This window comes from Ursus americanus, chromosome 2, assembly GCF_024610735.1.
Source record: "Ursus americanus isolate L20-20 chromosome 2, mUrsAme1.1.p, whole genome shotgun sequence".
In the NCBI taxonomy this organism is placed as follows: Eukaryota; Metazoa; Chordata; class Mammalia; order Carnivora; family Ursidae; genus Ursus; species Ursus americanus.
The window spans coordinates 83,440,346-83,460,641 of NC_142128.1; the positions used below are offsets into that span (position 1 = coordinate 83,440,346).

Here is a 20,296-nt window from a genome sequence, read left to right on the forward strand (position 1 = left end):
TAGACAAAGACTTTTTTTAAAGAAAAATATTATTACAACATAGTTCTAGATTAGCTCTTTGTAAACAAATTTCAACAAAGGATGATCCTAGAGTCTTGAACTTTTTTTTAACTATAGAAAATTTATTTTTACTCTTTTACTCTTTACTCTGTTTCAGTGACTGCTTTCCCTGCCTCTGTTTCACCATCCTTTTTTTTTTTTTTTTAGATTTTATTTATTTATTTGACAGAGAGACAGCTAGCGAGAGAGGGAACACAAACAGGGGGAGTGGGAGAGGAAGAAGCAGGCTCATAGTGGAGGAGCCTGATGTGGGGCTCGACCCCAGAACGCCGGGATCACGCCCTGAGCCGAAGGCAGACACTTAACGACTAAGCTACCCAGGCGCCCCATGGTTTCACCATCCATTGAACCAAACAAGCTAGAAACTTTAGATTTATTCTCCATAGCACCTTCTTCCTCACCCTGACATGTCAATGGTTTTCCACATCCTGCTCATTTCTTTTCTTTTTTCTTTTTAAAGATTTATTTATTTATTTTAGAGAGAGAGAAAGCATGAGTGGGAGAAGCAGAAAGAGAGGGAGAGAGAATCTCAAGCAGATGCCATGCTGAGTGTGAACCTGATGTGGGGCTCGATCCCACAACGCCAGTCATGACCCGAGCCAAAACCAGGAGTCAGACACTCAACCCATTGCACCACCCAGGTGTCCCAGTTTTCTAAGTAGGTATATCTCTATTGCCTCTTCCAAAGGTTGAGGCTCTTGTGGACTATACGACAGTACCTTAGGTGGTTTTCCTGCCTCCAGTCTCACCTCTTTCTAGTCATTTTTCCTCCCCAATTGATAAAGTTATTAACCTAGAGACCACCAATGGGTCACCGTTGCCTATGGATCAGAATACAACCTCCTTAAGTAAGATATTCATGCCCTCCCCAATCTTTATAATACCTTATTTTTTTGTATTTCTTTGAAACCCTCTATGCTAACTCCAAGTTCCTTCTTGCCATCCCTCAGACATCTCCAACATCTTGAGCCCTTTCATGCTTCAGTGTCCTTGCCAGTGATGTTCCCTTGGTTTGCAGAGTTCTTCTCCTGTATTCATCACATGGCCAACCTCCTAGCCTTCCCTCAAATCCCAGTACGAATGTGGCCTCCCTATGAAGGTCTTGACTTTTCCATTTAATTAATCACTCTTATTTCAGACCCATGCCAGAAACACCTGCTCCTCACTGAGTAATCTTTTGATGCCCCACACTTCCCAGCTCCTTTCTAATGAGGTAGAGCCATGTGATTTCTTCTGGTCAAGGAGTTAGAAGTGTTAAGTGAGATATGCCACTTCTGGTCCAAGACATGACCTTCCAACACTCTCTTCTCTTTTGGGAAAGTAGAGGGGAATTTTGACTAGATGGCAGAACCACAAGATGGAAATGTCCCAAGCACGCCACAATGGGGGAGCTGCTCTGGAAAGCCCTTTGAAACTACATTAGAATTCATATAAGCAAGAAATAAATTTTTATTGGTTAAGTCACTGAGATTTGGTGCTCATTCATTACCACAGTGTAACCACACCTATCCTGACTAATTCAGTGTTCTGTGTATCTCTGTTTAGCCTTTTGTTATGCTAAATTATGATAATGTGTTAATTATTTTTCTCCTATACTATGAACCCTCAAGGTCAGATGCAATGCCTGTTTTGCATCTAACACAGTGTTATGACCAAACCGAACTTGTGGAAATTGAACTCAGTATCTTCAAACTTTACCCGCAAACCTGTTCTCCTTCAGTATTTCTGTTTTTTTTTTTTTTTTTAAAGATTTTATTTATCTATTTGACAGAGATAGAGGCAGCCAGCGAGAGAGGGAACACAAGCAGGGGGAGTGGGAGAGGAAGAAGCAGGCTCATAGCAGAGGAGCCTGATGTGGGGCTCTATCCCATAACGCCGGGATCACGCCCTGAGCCGAAGGCAGGCGCTTAACCGCTGTGCCACCCAGGCGCCCCTCCTTCAGTATTTCTTATCTCACTGAATGACATCACTGTTAACAGTCACTCAATTCAGGATCTGGAGTTACCTTTTTTATCGTCTTCTTAATCATCTTATCTCAAGAATATCTAGGAGAAACTTATTCTGCTTCCCAAGTATATTGAGTTTGCCATGTTTCTCCATCCCCTTATCCCTCATTGTCTATCTCTTGTTGGGATGGTAGCCACCACCTTCCTTTGTGATTCATTTTTCATCTGCAATAAGAGGAAGATGTTTTAAAATTTGCATATATGATCTTATAATTTCCATGCTTAAATAAGACCAGATATATATGAAAAATATATTTTGGCCATCTGAATGACCAAACACATACATTCATACATTCATTCATACATACATACATACATACATACATACATACATTCATACATACATACAAATCACAATATCACACCTCCCCTTGGGTTTCAAGTGTGTTCAGGGAATAGCCCTGTCTTGCCTGTTCACTGCTATATTTTCAGCTTCTGACACACAACAGGCAGTACCAAATATTTGTTGAATATACGAATGAATGAATGAATGAGTACTTGGAAACTAGTAGGTGCTCAATAGGTGTTTCTTGAATAAATAGCCAACATCTAGCTCATTATATATTCAAGCAACTATGAATTTCAATACATTCTGAAATGTTTTATCAGTGCATATTTTAACTTTCAGTGCTCTTTCTCTTCTTTTATGTCAGCCCTTGCAACCTTTAAAATTCTAATCCATGGCTCATTTATTCACTCTTTTATTGGGGAAGGAGGTTCTTTGCATATTAATTCTTATGCATGTATGTATCTGAATTACATAATATTCAAAATTTTGTGTTATTTTGTGTACATTCTTCAGTAATTTTAACATTTACATACATGTCTTCTCAACTGAATTATAAAATCACTTAGAATTAAAACTATGAGCTCTGTTTTGAAACTCTTGCCTCCCCTCACAACCTTAACCCTCCTGGTGCCTAGCCTTCTGCAAATGCAGATCACTTATTTAAGTAATAATAATTAAAGGATTGGCAAGAGTTAGCCTACAAGAGTGAAAGATGGATGGGAGAAAAGCTCAGCAGACAGATAATTGGAATGGATTCCTGGCTTTGCCTTAAGCTAGAAATGACCTTTGGGGCTGGCATCCAGGGCTTGGGTCAGAGGTATAAGTAGCTTGTGTTCATTGTCTTAGTTTTGTTGGGCTCCATCCCACCATGCATTTTTTCCAACAACTCAGTCAGTTACATTTAATGATCCCATGTTATGTGTAAGACACCTTAAAAACAATCCATGGAGGAGAAAATTGTTTTTCTAAGGTCCTTTTAAATATATTTAAAACTTGCAAAAACCTAAAGTAAACTGCATTTATTCATTACAAATTAGTTAATGTTAAGATCTAACTTATCTTTACTTTTTTTTCTTACACCCTCTCACCTCTCATTAGTATTAATATTTAAAATGAAGCAAAAACAAAAACAGTCTTGGCTTTTAACTTCAGGTGACCCATCTTGTATGAATGCAATCAGGCACACAAGTGGATTTATTCTTTGTGTGTTGCTGGCCATTGCCTTGACTCTGCCTGTGCTAAGAAGGACTCTTTCCTTGGCTGTTGTGACACAGCAGAGGAAGCACATTGGACTTTTCCGTAGCTCCCATGCTGCTATGTAATTATATATCTCAGATGAGGGGATAAGACTGCTCGGGGAGGCAGCCTGATGACAATGATTCTTTCATGCACTCAACTGATATTGATATGATGTTTTCGTAAGGAGCTATCCAAGATGGGGATTCCAGAATAAGAAATACTCCAGTATTTGAAAATAACGTAAAGCTGTCCTGTTAATTAAAATGACGCTCTGCACAAAATGAGGGAAAAGTATTATAATTCTCAGTTCTTACACCTTACTTCCATGAGAATGTTCAGATGTTATACATTCTGAGTGAAGGAAATCCATTCTTAACATTTTTGAAATTAAATTTTAAATAAACCACAAGATTTCAGAGCTGAAACATAGCTCAGAGCTGTAGGCAAATAGGATTTTGGCATCTTGCTCTGACTACAGGAACTTTACTGGGTTACTGAATTGTTGCTTTTATTGGTATATGTTAGACATGAGTGAATATTAGATTGTGACAAATTTGGGCCTATTAAGATATAATGTATTCTTATTTTTAGGTTCCACAACTGATTAAGAAAAAGCAGGCTCATTTTCAGCACATACACAGAGTCACAATTTCTGAGATATAGGAAATTTAACTCTATGTCTACTGAAACAAACTAAAGATAGTTTTTAACAACTATATTAGGTCAGCTGGGTGGCTCAAACAACAGAAATTTATTTTCTCACAGTTTCAGAGGCTCAGAAGTCCAAGATCAGGGTGTTGGCCATGCTCGCAGTCAGCCACCTTCCTGCTGTGTCCTCGCATGGCAGAGAGAGCGAGTGAGAAGGAGAGAGAGCGAGAGAGCGGGAGAGTGAGCTTGCTCTCTGGTGTCTATTCTTATAGGGGCACTACTCTCATCAGACCAGAGCCCCACCCTCATGACCTCATCTAACCCCAATTATTTCCCAAAAGCCCCATCCCCAAGTACCATCATATTGGGAGTTAAGGCTTTAACATATGAATTTTGAGGTCTACATTCAGTCCATAAAAATTATTTAAAGACTTTTTTTTCTTGAAGCATTTCTGACTGTTGCCATGGTGCCAATTTCTGGAGTGTGTTACTTTTTTTTTTTTTTTTTTTTTTTTTTTTTTTAACATTCTGCTGGTCTTTATTTCTCAGACTTTAACAATTTGCTTTGACCTTCATTTTGGGACATACTGGGAAGAATTCTTTGGAAGTGGTTATTTTCCTTTTCTGCTTAGGAAGCCATATGGAATATTTTTGCTTACTTGCCTTATGTAGTGATTATATTTATTCCTGCTTTAAATAAAGCCTGGAGTATTTTCCTTGCTAAAACTGCAGCGATGTCATAGGGGTCCTTTCTGTTCAGACTGTCCTTTCCACAACTCATTCCAGAATAAGTGATCAATGCTTCCATTAGCACAAATGTTCACATGCTATTAAAAACAAAACAAGGATGCCTTATGCCTAAAAAGTTCTACTGACATGCATGCAATGGACGTCCAAAAGATCATCCAGATCTTTGAAAGAAAATGTCATTCTTGTATTCACTTGAGACTGATGTCAAATTACTTCCTGGAATGACTTTTCTGTAAAATCAGTTTGAGGCAGTATCCATTCTTGCTTTGGAAAAGCATATCCTGTATGATTAACAAATGGGTATAGTGAACATATCCTGAAGATCAAAGGTGAAAGGTTAGTAGAAAACTAATATTACTTCAGTCAGATGATTGGAGAAAGGATTTAAAGCCCTATACTTCAACTGTGGCACACAATAAAAGCAAGTGAAGGACTTCAATTACCCTAGAGTTTACTGGACAGTTAAAAAAATGTAATGTGTGGGACACAAGCAGATTGTTTGGCTTTGCTGTCATTAAGCTTAGTGGGTTATTAGCTGACCCTGTCTCCGGACGTGGAAGGAAATGGACCCTTTTTCCCTTCATGTGGAGCTAACACTGAATAAACCTTGTCACTACAGCATATTTATGAAGCCCTTGAGTGGTTTAACATTAACGTTTAACTTCTAAACTTTAATAATTCGGGTTGCAACTGTGGAAAAAATAACCTGTGTGCATGACTTCAGCAAACTGAAGTTTTCTTTCCCTCAGCCGATCTTAGCTGTAATACTCATTGCTTTTTGCTATAGAATTCAAACTGAAAATATAACGTGTATTTTTGCATAGTGATTTTTGTCCTAAACATTATTTTTGCAGGTTATTTCTATTATGCCTATAAATTGTGTTTTTAAATTTAAAAAGTTGGAAAGAACTTTGTGAAGACCTTACTTATGAGCAAAGCGTCCATTCAGAAATAAATGTCTCGTCATCCCTGACATAATTGCCAAATCTAGGTGAACGTTAATTTGATAAAATATGTGAACTGGTGTATCTGACACTGGCTGTATCTTTGCTGTTGTTTTTTGTTAAGTATTTATTCAAATTCCAGTTAGTTAACATACAGTATTATATGAGTTGCAGGTGTACAGTATAGTGATTCATCAGTTCCATTGAACACCCAGTGCTCATCACAAGTGCACTGCTTAATCTCCATCATCTATTTAACTCATTCCCGTCCCTGCCACCGTAACCATCAGTTTGTTCTCTATAGTTAAGAGTCTATTTCTTGGTTTGCCTCCCTCTCTCTCTTTGTTCCCTCTGCTCATTTGTTTTGTTTCTTAAACTCCACGTATGAGTGAAATCATGTGGTACTTGTCTTTCTCTGACTTATTTCACTTAGCATAATACTCTCTAGCTTCATCCATGTCCTTGCAAATGGCAAGGTTTTGTTCTTTTTAATGGCTGAGTAATATGCCAGTGTGTGTGTGTGTGTGTGTGTGTGTGTGTGTGTGTGTGTACAAATCATCTTTATCCATTTATCAATTGATGGGCACTTGGCCTGTTGCCATAATTTGGCTATTGTAGATAATGCTGCCATAAACACTGAGGTGCATGTATCCCTTTGAATTCATCTTTTTGTATTCTCTGGGTAAATACCCAGTAGCACAATTGCTGGATCATAGGGTATTTTTATTTTTAACATTTTGAAGAACCTCCATACTGTTTTCCAGAGTGGTTGCACCAGTCTGCATTTCCAACAACAGTGTAAGAGCGTTCCCCTTTCTCCGAATCCTAGCCAACACCTGTTGTTTCTTTTGTTGTTAATTTTAGCCATTTTGACAGGTGTGGGGTGATATCTCATTGTAGTTTTGATTTGGATTTCCCTGATGATCAGTGATATTGAGCATCTTTGCATGTGTCTGTTGGCCATTTGGATGTCTTCTTTGGAAAAATGACGATTCATGTTTCTGACTGGCTGTGTCTTTGATAAGTCAATATCGTTTGGGAAGCAGTATTATATAACAGTGAAGACAAAGACTCTGCAGCCAGACTGTGCATGTTTGAGTCTCAGCTCTGCCACTTACTAGCTTTGTGGTCTTTGGCAAGTTACTGAGCCATCCGTATAAAATGGAATGATAGTAAAAATACCTACTTATAGAGTTATTGCAAAGATTAAATGAGTTAATATGCACTGAGCACTTAAAATGTCATTGCTACCTAGGAAACTCCAAATAAGCTTGTTATTATTATCCACAGTGGGTAGGAGCATTGACTGTAGGGTCAGACATCCACAGTTTAAATCCAGTCTCCACTACCAGCTGAATAACCTTGGGCAAGTTACTTAATATCACAGTGACTTCATTTCTTCATTTGAAAATGGGGATAATAATAGACATGAGAACTAATTGAAATTATAGAGGCAAAATAATTAGAAAGGTCCCTGGCACATAGTAGGTGCTGAGTAAATATTAGCAATAGATATAATAATCATTTTACAGAAACTAAATTATATTCATACCTCCTAAATATCAAGTGAAATATGATATCAAATGAAAACGCTATAGCCTGTTTAGCCAGTCTTGAGAATAACTTAAGGTCACATATTTTTAGTAGTAATATGACTCCAAAGATTGTCTTGCTTATTATGAAAATGTTTTTCCTTTTCTGTGTCCCTATGTCATGGTAAATGCAGGAACCCAGGGGTTGTTACTCAGCCTCAAGGGGTCAGTATTGAAAGGCCATTGCTGCTCCTGCAATGTAACCTCAGTGTCCTGGGTCAGAGAGGTGCTGGTGCCCTGCCCTCCTTTTCAATTTGCTCAAACCACAAAGTACTTTTTCTCACCTTCCTAATGTACAGCTAAGGGCAGACTCCATGATCCAAGCAAGACCATCACAGTAATTAAGAGTACATTTCCTAGGTCTCAGTTATTCAATTTTAAACAACGATATGACAACAAACAGTATAATACCAAAGATAACTAGAAAATCTCCAAATGTTTGGAAATTAAGCAACACACTTTTAATAACCAATGGGCCAAAGTAGACTCTGAACAGAAATTAGAAAATATTTTGAATTTAATAATAATAATGGTGGTATGGCACATCAAAACTCATGGACTGTAGCTAAAGTGGTGTTTAGAGGGAAATTTGTGCCTTAAACACACATATTATGGGGAAAATGGCTGAAATTAATTATCTGAGATTTGACTCATGAAATTAGAATAGGATATCAAACTCAAAGGAAGAAGATATAATGAAAAGCAGAAATGAGCACCATAGTAAACAAATAATAAAAAAAATTAAAAAGCAAAAAGCTGGTAATTTGTAACAATTAGTTAAACTAATAAAACTAGTAAGTAAAAACAGAAAAAAATACCAATTTTAGGAATGAAGTTCCTGCCATCATTAAAAAGAGAATAAGAAGTTATTATGAGTAACTCCATGCCAATAAATTTGAAATTTAGATGAGGTTGACAAATTCCTTGAAAAATACAAGTTACTAAAACTGACTATAGAAGAAATAGAACATTTAAATAGTTCTATATTTACTTTAAAAATGGAATCTGCTCTTAAAACATCTTCTCCTCTTCTACTCCCCCCACCACTAAAAACCAAAACCAAAACAAACAAAAGAACTAAAACCAGAACCAAATGGCTTCACTGGTGAATGATTTCAAGCATTTAAAGATGAAATAATGCTTAAAATAATTTTTCCAGAAAATAAAAAATAGGATGCCTCCCAACTTGTTTTGGAAAGCCAGCATAATCTTGGTACTAAACCTGACAGGATGTAAAAAAAAGGGGGGAGCATATAAGAGGGCAATTTCTCATTAACATAGGTTTAAAAATCATAAATATAATATTAGAAACTAAATTCAGTGTAAGATAAAAAGATAATAACACAACAAAACTAGGTTTCTTTCAGGAATACCAGGTTGGTTTAGCATTTAATAATTAATGAATATAACTCAGCACATTAACAAACTAATAATATGTAGTATGAATAATAGAAAAGTCATGAGCATTTCAATAGCTGAGAAAAATCATGACAAATTCCAACATTCATTCATAATTTGAAAATAAAAACCTCTCATCAAACTAGTAATATAAAGGAAATTCCTTAATCTGATAAAAGGTAAACGTAGAAAATGTACAACAAACATTGTACTTGTGAAATGTTGAAACCTTCCCCTGAGATCAGGAACAAGACAAAGATATCCACTATCACCATTTCTATTCAACATCATACTAGACGTTCTAACCAGCGCAAGTAGAGAAGGAAAATTCCTTTTAATAAAAGGATTCCTTCTAATAAAAATAAAATTTCCTTTTAATAAAAGGAAAATAAGAAATGAAACTGTTAGTATACACAAATGACCTGATGTTGCAGATGGAAAATTTAAAAGGATTTACAAACTATTGGAAATAAAAGTGAACTTAGTAAGGTTGTTGGATTGCTGGATGTAAAACCAAAATAAGAAAAGCAGTTCTATTTTTATATTGTAATAACAAACAATAGGATAAAAAAAGCAAATACCTAGCAAAATATTTAAAAATGTACAAATTTCTACACAGAAAATGATAAAAGATTGCTGTGATAATCTAAAGAAGACCTGAGAAATGGAGACATATACCTATGTATCTACACCTAGATCTATATTATATGTAGATATTGAGGGATGGAAGACTCAGTGTCACGTAGATGTTACTTCTTCCCAAATTAATACAGAGATTGAATGCAATCACAAACAAAATTCTGGGTAAATTTTCTTGGTAGAAATTGAGAAGCCAATTCTAAATTTATATGGAAGTGCAAAGGGCCAAGAATAATCCCCATGGTCTTTAAGGGGAAAAAAATGGAGAACCTACCCTAGTGGATATCAAGACTTATTATAAAGCTACAATAAAACAGAATACAAATGTTTGAAATAGACGACTTGGGTGTTTGGTGACAAAGCTCATCCTGCAGAGTAATGGGGGAAAGAATAGTCTCTTCAATAATGGTGATTTAGTAGTAGGGTAGCCAAATGGAAAAATATATTTTGATCTCTACCTCATACCATACACAAAAATCAATTCTAGGTGGATTAAAGATTTAAATGTGAAAGACAAAACAAAATTTCCAAATCACAGCACAGGAGGATATGCTCATAACCTTAAAGATTTTAAATAAGAATAGAAATAGCACTAGCCTTAAAGTTCAAAACTAGATTACATTTAAATGAGGAATGTCTTTCCTCAAAGGATAGCATTAAATGAAATGGTAAAATATCTGTGATTTTGCTTCAAAATAATTAAGTGGTGATGGGAAGGAGTGAGGTGGAGGAGAAATGACAGCATAGCTGAAACAAGATGGGTTGTGAATCTTTTTTTGAAACTGGGGTTTTATTGCACATTTTTCTCCACTTTTATTTATGTTTGAATTTTTCCATAAATTAAAGTTTAAAAAACGAGAGACACTATTAAAGAGGGAAAAGACAAGGTGAAAGAAGATATTTACAATACATAAAACCAGAAAGGGGGCCTATGTCCAAAATGTATGAAGAATACGTACATATGATTAAGAAAAAGACAGTCGACTCAAAGAAAAATGAGCAAAAAAAGTGAAAAGGCACAAAAGAGAATTCCTAAATGGTTAAAAAAAATATGAAAATGATGTTAGTCTAATTAGTAATTAAGAAAATAAAGCCACAATTCAATACTACAGTCAGTGACACAATTTACCATATATATAAAACATACGCACATATAACATACACACATGTCCATACACACTGGAGTGAGAAGCCCCGGAGTTCAGCAGCAATGTCATGATAATGTTAGCCTAGGATGGTGAAGATTAAAAATGCTGACAATACCAAGTGTTTGTGAGGAGGTGGTGTAACCACAACTCTCCTACACAGTTGTAGGAGAGAATATTGGTACAACTAGTTTGGAAAACACTTTGGGAATATCTACCAAATTTGAATATGCCTACCCCTACCCCTATGACTCAGCATAGTACCCATTCCGACTAGATACCCTTAAATATGTATATACATAATTACATATATTTTCATACGACAAGTGAGAATTTTGGTAGTAACAGGTAATATTATTCCTAATAGCTGGAAACTGGAAATGACTGAAATGTCCACCAGCAGTAGAATGAATAAACAAGCACAGTGTATTTATATAACAGAATACCATGCAATAAAGAAAAATAATGAACTATTGCTACATACACCACTACGGATGCATATCAAAAACATAATATTGATCAAAAGATGCCATCCACACACAAAATACAAACTGTGTGATTTCATTTAAATAGCATTCAAAAATGAGCAAAACTAATCTAATCTGTGGGAGACAGAAGTAAGGATAGATGTCACGTATGGGGAGAAGGGAGGGGTCCTGATTGTTGAGGGACATGATAGGGCTTTTGGGTTAGGGCAATATTCTGTTTCTGGACCCGAGTAGTAATTATGGAAGTGTTTGCACTTTGTGATATGAGCCCTTGGAATTTGTGCATTGTTTTTGGTATGTAGATTGTACTTCAGTAACGGATGTCTATTAGGACGGTAGAATGATAGGGGCTAGGAGAAGGAATTCTGATAGATGACAGTCACTTTAGCATAGCAGAATTATGAGTGAATTTTTAAAAAATCTTGCTTTTAATTTGGTTGTTATGATAAATAAAATTTGTGTGGGAGGAAAATTAATTTATCGTTTGTTCAAATACATATATAAACTGGAGATGCAGGCGCTTGAGTTCTGGGCCAGGACCACAACAATTACAACCAGAAAAAATTGTAAAGCTGTATTATAACAGCCCCTCCCTCCCAAAATCTTGCTCCAGTTGCCTGGGTGGCTCAGTTGGTTAAGCATCTGCCTTCGGCTGAGGTCATGATCCAAGAGTCCTGGGATGACGTCCCGTATCGGACTCCTTGCCTGGTGGGGAGACTGCTTCTCCCTCTGCCTGCTGCTCCTCCTGCTTGTGTTCTCTCTCTCTCTCTCTTTCTCTCGCTGACAAATAAATAAATAAAATCTTTTTTAAAAAATCTTGCTCAAAAAGGTGTGAACTTCTAATTTTAAACAATATAATTTTCAGGCACATCCTCCAAAAAAAAAAAAAAACCAAACAACTGTTGCAATATATATCTAAGTAGTTGAATAATTATGGTAATGAACTACAAGGCAATCAGATGTTGGGAGAAAACTACTAATAATAACTTTGGTTTTGAAAGAAATATCCTTTCTTTTTCTTTTAGAGTTGATTTTTAAAAATTGTGGTATAATTGACTATAACATTATATTAGTTTCAGGGGTACAACATAATGATTTGATATTCATATATACTGCAAACTGGTCACCACAATAATCTGGTTAACATCCATCACCATTCATAGTTAACTTTTTTTCCTTGTGATGAGAACTTTTAAGACCTACTCTCCTAGCAACTTTCAAATATGTGATACAATATAATTAACTACAGTCAATGCTGTACCCTTTCTGACAGTATTTAACCAGTCAAGGTCAACAACTTATTAAGGATATTCTGAATTCCCATAATAAAACCATGTCATCTGCATGTAAAAGATTATCTTTCTGTTCTATATGGTGGGATGTAGTCCACATCTGGTTAGTAGAATAATACAATTTTTGAGATGTGAAGTTCTTTATTCCTTTGATGGGAAGATTTTGGGTTGGGAGGGATTGGGGCTTTGCTCCTCATTTTGGGAAATATTTCCCTTTTTATTGTCTTTGTAATAAAGTTCGATTTTAAATTTTATGAATTATGACATGTGTCCTTTCCTCTTACTTTTTAAACTAGCATCATAATATAAAGATGGTTTAAATTGGGTACATGGAACTGGGTGGGAAGGAAGGGCTTTACCTCATACAAGAGGAATCCTGTCTTTACCTGAACATGGCCACAAAAGATATGTTATCTTGTTATGCTTGGACTTGTACCAAGGACCCAGGAAGGATCTATAAACCCAACACAAAGGATCGTGTGTAGTTAGTGTAACTTTGAAGAGGGATATTGTTAATTCTCTTCCAGTATCACATTAATTTTCATCTAATTTAGAATTCCTATTTGATAACCTAAAAACCTTGGAAGTTTGAGGCAGCTCTTCTTTACACTCGACCATGACCTTTACACAGCAGAAAAGGAAACAGCACTGGATAGGGAACCAGAAAATGCAGACTCCAGTCTTGATCTTGCTGCTTGCTAGAGATCACTTAGTCTTTTCAAGTCTTAGTTTCGTCAACTCCACATAGTTAATATCTCCTGCTTCAGAGTTATTACACTTTGAAAACCATAAGACAGAAGGTAAATATAGGCTAACATCATTATTTTGGTAGTTAACTTATATTTAGATTGCATTTTAAATATAAAAGATATATTGGTGGTGCTTAGGCTTGGTAAAAAACAGGGAAGTGAAGGCAGCAAAAACTAAGGAATGGGAAAATGGACACACTGGTAATTACAGAAGATTTTTTAAAAGGGCAAAGTTTCGATGTTAAAAGGTCAATATAACCCTTTATTTTTCTAACTATCACACATTCTCAATTTGGATGCAGTAGACATCTATTGTATTTTTCTACCTTGTAACCTGCCCCCTTCTGGCGACAGCAATCGCCTTCCTTGAAGAACTGCTTTTCCCAAACTCCCTGGCTTTCTGGTGGGCTGCTTTAGTGGCATTACTCTATTCAACTGGCCAGGGGTGGGTATGCCCAGGGATTTGCAGGTGACCCAAGCCAGGAAAATCAGCAACCTTCCTTGAAATTGTTTAGATAGATCCTGATAGGGGGAAATCTCTTTTCTTTGGAGTTGTAAGTGGGATTTTAAAAAAAATTTTGGAACTCTTTTGTCTGTATTATAAACAACCACATCCTCTCACTCTACCTTTCTTGCTGCATAGAGACCCTGGTGGTTGAGCCCTAATATCATTTTTTAAGGGGTCTGAAACCATTTCTCTCATACCTTCACATTTTTCTTCTAAACACCACATCTGTTAACTAGATAATGTAGTTTGTAAGCAGTTAAGAACATGTATTATTAAAGGGCCATGGAATTTTTATTTAAAAAAACAGGGTCACCTTCGAGTGCCTGGGTGGCTCAGTCGGTTAAGCTCTTGAGTTCCGCTCAGGTCATGATTTGGGGTTGTGAGATCGAGCCCCACGCTGAGCTCCCTGATGGACTTAGGATTCTCTCTCCCTCTCCATTTGCCTCCCCTGACACCCCCCAACCCTGAAAAAAAGAAAAACAACAAAAACCCATAGGGTAACCTTAAGTAAAAGAAAATCTCACACACTTTCACTTTATTTAAAAAATACCGTCTATGTAGTAAACAGTAAAATCTCCAGGTACCTAAAATACAATAATTTGTTGTCACAAAATATCTAATTAGCATTAAATTCTCCAAATGGTCTTAAAATTTTTGTTTTAACCTTTGTTTTGTTTGAATCAGGATTCAAACATTGGAGAAAAAGTTTTGTTTTGTTAATTTTTTTTTAATCAAGCATATGGCCTGGGCCCAGTTACATTTTACCTCTATCCAAGATAGGTATTTCCTTGTCACATTCCCATGAGCAACAGAATTTAGAAATTAATTCAAAGTCTCTTTATGTGCTTTACAAATATCAGATGACGTTCTGGAAATGAAATTATGGGTCAGAAGTAATAAAGTTACCCTTGACCATTAAAATCCAAAAGGGAGCAGTGACAATGAAGATTTACTTTGATTTTGCAAACTTTGGGGTTTCCTTACCTTTCTCTGGTTTGACTTGGTAGAAAACAAAAGGAGCTCCACCACTTGGTTTGCCAATATCTAAGAAAATTTCTAAGGGCAAATGCATTAATATGTTTACTTAAATATATTTATTAAAAACATCTGTAGTTTTATTTACAACTAACATTCTTATCTTCATCCTATATGCCTTCGTTCTCAAGTACAATGAAAGACTGAGAAAAAATATCATCCTCTCTAGGTATAAATAAATATATTTATTTTGCTTCAACTCAAATACGAAAGAATTAAAATACTGTTACCCACAGTCCCACAACTTTCTTCTTCCAAAGTGGAGGTGCCAAAGTTAGTAATGCATCATCTTCACCCATCTCATCAAATAAATGAACAATACAAGTGATCCGTGCATCTGCTAAGCAAACTCAGCATTTTGGCACCCCCCGCCCCCGACCATTATCCTTTAAGTCCTTCTGGAGCTAACACTGACCCCAGCCATAGTAACCTAACATTCACTTACTTCATTATTTCAGATCCCCACTCTAAACGGAACTACTGAATCCAAACCCAGGTATGGGTTTTTTTTTGTTTCTTTTTGTGGGGTTGGGTTTTTTTCGGGGGGGGGGGCATGTATTTATTATTCTCACTGTACTATTAAGATTTGGAAAAGTTAAAAAAAAAATCAGTCTAATGAGCACCCAGTAGTTGCATCCACTTTGCCTAGAGGCTCCAAATGTTTAAAACCACCGATCCCGGGCCATCCAGTTTCACAGCAGCCTGCTTTCCCGATCCTTGCTTGTCCTATCAGCACTGGGTAAGTGCCCAGGTTCTGATCTGAGACTAAAACTCATGATCTTCTGGCTCAGGTTCTGTGAACTGAGTCATTCTGGCACAGAGAATATTCCGTGACTCAGCAGGCCCGAAAAGGAGGATGTCAGATCCAGATAATTTCGAGTCTTTTAAAGGCAAGATGGGGAACATAAACAACACAGTGGAAGAATTTCGCAGTGGGTCTGTCTACCCAGGGGAAAAATGTCATTCCATTCCCAGCCCTTTCACTTCCTTCTCTGCCCCTGTTAAACGACGGGTTACACTTTAATTTAGAGGCAGGAAATTGCTTCAGAAAATTCATTTTGATGCTGAGACCAAGACCCTTAATTCTCCGGGGACCGTGTCAGTCCCCTGGACACCCCGGGACCCCTCCTTGGAAAAGGTTAGAGCCCCGCCCCGCGCAGCAGGGGGCCTTCCCGGGGCGGCCGGCGGGGCCGAGGAGCCTGCGGGCAGCTCCCACCATCAGGTCCCTCGGGTCCCGGCCCCAGGGCGCGGCCGGCTGGACGCAACTACCGACACCTGGTGGGGCGGAGATCCGCGCTGCCGCGGCCCAGGTTGGCGCGGGGCACAAAGGCCGATTCCAAGTGACCTCATCGACCCAACGTCGCCCCTTTAAGGCTCCCTCCATTACCCCTTCCCCCAATCGGAGCCCTCCGGGGACGCGGAGCCCCGAGACCCGGCGTGCAACTCCCGCAGGGCGCTGGCTCTCCTCAGCCTCCTCTTCCCTCCCAGCATGCACCGCCCCGCCGCCCCTCCCCTCCCCTCCCCTCCCCCGCTCTCCCTCCGCCTCCCCCTTCCCTCTTCCCCCTCCCAGTCCCCGCTCCTCCTCCCCTTTCCTCACTCCCCGCCCACCCTTCGCGCCCCTCAAGGCCCCTCCCCCGCCGATCCCGCGCCGCGGGCCCGAGCGCGAGATGCCGCCGCCCCCGCTGCCGCCACCGCCGCCACAGCGAGTCGCCCGGGCGGACGCGCAGTCCACTGCGCGAGAAGGGCGGGGGAGCAGCTACGGGGGCCGCGGGAGCTGTTGAGAGGAGGCCGGGGCTGGGCTTTCTCCTCCGCCAGACCCCACCCCACCCTGCCGACCCCACCCCCTGCTCCTTCCTCCCCGGGGGCGCGCTCTCGGGCCCGCGCTCGGAAGTCGGGGGTCGGCGCCGAGTGCGGGCTGTGTCCCGGGTGGGTGAGGGAGGCGCGGAGGCGGTGAGCCGGGCAGTGGTCAGCGAGCCGCGCGGTCGTCGCCAGCGGCGCCCACTAGCCCGTCTCTCCAATACGAGCCGCCGCCACCACCCTCCCCGAGAGTCCGGCCCCTGGGCCCCGAGGCTCAGCCCGCGGAGCGGCCAACCCGGGACACCGCTGGGCTAGAGGAACGCGCCCGCGCCCTTGCCTTCGCCGTGGCCCAGCGCGCGGGCGGCGGGATGAGGGGCAGCGAGCGGGCCGCGCCTGCGCTGCGGCCCCAGGGGCGGCTCTGGCCGGTGTTGGCGGTGTTGGCGGCCGCTGCGGCCGGCTGCGCCCGGGCAGCCATGGACGAGTGCACGGACGAGGGCGGGCGGTCGCAGCGCTGCATGCCCGAGTTCGTCAACGCCGCCTTCAACGTGACCGTGGTGGCCACCAACACGTGCGGGGCTCCGCCCGAGGAGTACTGTGTGCAGACCGGGGTGACCGGGGTCACCAAGTCCTGTCACCTGTGCGACGCCGGGCAGCCCCACCTGCAGCACGGGGCAGCCTTCTTGACCGACTACAACAACCAGGCCGACACCACCTGGTGGCAAAGCCAGACCATGCTGGCCGGGGTGCAGTACCCCAACTCCATCAACCTCACGCTGCACCTGGGTAAGCGGTGACAGCCCTGTTCCTGCTGCTTGCTCGCCAGCAGCCCAGCTCCCTGGCCATCTTCACCTCCTGGCCTAGCCTGCGGGGCCCAAACAGCCGCGTGCTGGCTCTCTGCTCCCCAGCATGGGCCACACAGATAGTCCCTTCTCCAACTTCTAAACTAGATCTAGCACTTAACATTCCGCGAGGGTCAGGATACCTCGCGCTGGCATCTCTGTTTGCTTTTCTGTTCTTTCTAACTTAACCAGATTTTCGATCCCTTGGTGATTGGCTATTTGGGCTGCTTTTGTCCCTTTTTTTCGGAAGCCTTAATCAGAAAACCCCATTCTCGCTTTTCTCCCTCCTCGCAGGGTCATCATAGAGCGTTCTTGGATCAGAGATAGGAAGGTCCACCTTCAGGACTTTCGTCTTGTTTAAATGCTTCTCTCTCCAGGATTGAGCGTGATTGCTGTTTGCTCTGTTGAATAAACTAGAGAGCAAAGGGTCTCTAGTGAAGGGAATTTGAAGGAAGTGAATGCTTTTACTACCGGTGTGGCCTATGTGTAATTAAAATAGAAATTCACTTTTAAAGTTACTGTTCTTTAGAGTTGTTCAGACTTAATTAACGGCCACAAAGCTATTTCACTGCTACTCCTGGAACAGAAAACAAAAGAAAGTGTGCACTCACTGTAATTTCTGGCCACAGTTTGGTCCCTGGGTAAAAAGGCTCTCCTTACTGTCTTTCCTTTTACTTTGATTCAGAACAAGTGTAGAAACATGTATGAATGACCTTTTAAACATCAGGAAAAGGATGTATAGAAAACTTTGTTGCTGGGTGGTGGATGAGGATGGACATGTTTATCCTAGGGTATCAAAAATCATGTTTGGTCTAAGTAAGTTTTTCTTCATCATTGAAATATATAAACAAGCAGAATAATTCATTATTGTGTTCAACAGAGTAAAGTAAGTGTGAGAAACTGGCCTCTGATTTGTAGAGCTGCAGTCCCCATTGCATTGGAAGAATTGATTTTACTGGTAGCTGGTAGTAATAAACTTTCAGGGAGAACAGAGGGCCCAAGCCAGTCAAAGCCAGATCATTCTATAAGGCTAATATTATTTGAGGGTTTTTGAAAGGAATGTTTTATAGGCAAATAGTTCTTCTGGTCATGGTTTTGCATTTTTCTTTCCACTGCTCTCTGGTACATTAAACTTTATGTAGTGTCAAGATTCCAGAGAAGGAATATAACTTACAAAAAGTACTTTGAAAAGTAGTTAAATTACTGTGTGTGGAGTAAGTTTTAGAAAAGCAATGTTTAGCACCTTTGTAATACCATTTTATTTCTAGAGAAGTTATTAGGAAGATGGATTTTTGGAAAATAAGTTCATAAAGTGAAACCCTGAGGCACCTCTTTTTCAGAGATGGAAGCAGTGAACTGTACTTTGGTGTTTTGAAGGTATTGGAAATGCCTAGAACCAGCAGTATGTTGGAACAGGTGCCTTTCTAAGACGCAGCAAGAGACCTAGGGTCTTCTAAGACTTCATGGGAATACTCTTTAACTCTTTAGATAGCTTTATGCTCTTAGGTGTCATATTTTTAAACTTGGCCAAAATTATTTTTGAAATTTATATCCAATTATTTTAATGGAAATTTTGACGTATTAATGTTTTTGTGTTGAATTTGGAATGCCTGCAAAGTTTTATTTTATCTGTTTTCAAGTACCAAAAATTTCAAAGGGAAAGCATTTGCTCAATGTCTCAAAGTGTCTGAGATTCAACTGAAAATTTCTGCATCTGTTACTTAGGTAAAAGTCAGGCTATCAGTCTTGGCCTTCTGAGTTGTCTGCTGTGGGCACCACGTAGCAAAAGGTTATTTCAGGTGATTGCAGAGGTATGTAGATTACTAAAGATTATTTCTCTGTTACAAAGGTAAAGGTAATGTGGTAGATAAGACAGTAACAATCAAGTTAGGTTGTTCCTGTTGGGGGAGCAGATATATTAATTTTGGGTCATGGTGATTTAAAGGTCGAAATCTCAGAGGCCATCTAGTTAGGACTCTTACATGACTTTGTACTCTCAAAATGTTATATGGTTGGACTTGTTTTTGCTGAGAAAGTCTTCAGTTTTTGGTAATATTCGTGATAAATGAAGTTCATAAAACTATGGGTTTAAAAAAAGTTATTTAAAGTAGTTTCCATATGAGTGTTGTGATTAACTGTGAAAACATTTACTTGAGACTTTTAAAATAGACAATTTCTAAAAACCTGACTAGAACTTATTGTACTTTTTCTTGGATCCGAAATGATGTCCCAGAGGAAGTTGTGTGTGGTGGAGAAGGTGGAAAAGGGGAGGGAGATTTGTGTGTCGTGGGGGTGATGTCTCAATCTCTCTCTCCCTCTCTCAGTATCTCCTCTCTCCCCCCTCGCCACCTTTCTCCTGCTTTTTTTTTTTTTTAAGATTTTTGATTTATTTATCCGACAGAGATAGAGACAGCCAGCGAGAGAGGGAACACAAGCAGGGGGAGTGGGAGAGGAAGAAGCAGGCTCATAGCGGAGGAGCCCGATGTGGGGCTCGATCCCAGAACGCCGGGATCACGCCCTGAGCCGAAGGCAGACGCCTAACCGCTGTGCCACCCAGGCGCCCCTCTCCTGCTTCTTTTTTTAATGACAAGGATGTGCGCATACGTGCAGGTTAGGATCTATAACGTATCGGCATTGCGTTTTGTATCACTGTGTGTTCTGATGTTTGGCATTCAGTTGCTAACTGCAGTTACTCCATGGGCTCTAGCTCGCTGTTTCCCATGAATTCAAGCACCATGACTGTTTGTGCATCTATTAAATCTCCCGTCCAGTTCACATTTCACATACCCTTAAGCAAGTGATGCATATTGTGCTTTGCCCTTACAGAGCCTGTGAAACTCCCAAGTGAGCAGTGTGAAAGAAGCAGGGCTAGCCAACT

General features: G+C 39.9%; 1 protein-coding gene and 1 long non-coding RNA gene across 3 annotated transcripts in view; one reads left to right on the top strand and one right to left on the bottom strand.

Annotated features, from left to right (window-relative positions):
* Window positions 1-9,018: 9,018 nt before the first annotated feature.
* LOC123801421 (uncharacterized) lies at window positions 9,019-16,287 on the bottom strand. Of its 2 annotated transcripts, XR_015722690.1 has the most exons (4): window positions 16,170-16,287; window positions 14,732-14,803; window positions 14,061-14,211; window positions 9,019-11,978 (listed from the first exon to the last, which is right to left on the bottom strand). It is a non-coding gene; the product is annotated as an uncharacterized LOC123801421 (long non-coding RNA). The 2 variants fall into 2 exon arrangements; XR_006782222.2 differs by having other exon boundaries at window positions 14,732-16,287.
* Window positions 16,288-16,441: 154 nt separating this feature from the next.
* LAMC1 (laminin subunit gamma 1) overlaps window positions 16,442-20,296 on the top strand; it is a 124,243-nt gene continuing 120,388 nt past the window's right edge. Inside the window, exon 1 of the mRNA XM_045811448.2 lies at window positions 16,442-17,362. Within this exon, the coding sequence (XP_045667404.2) occupies window positions 16,948-17,362 (415 nt within the window). The 5' untranslated portion in view covers window positions 16,442-16,947. The remainder of the gene's footprint in view (window positions 17,363-20,296) is intronic.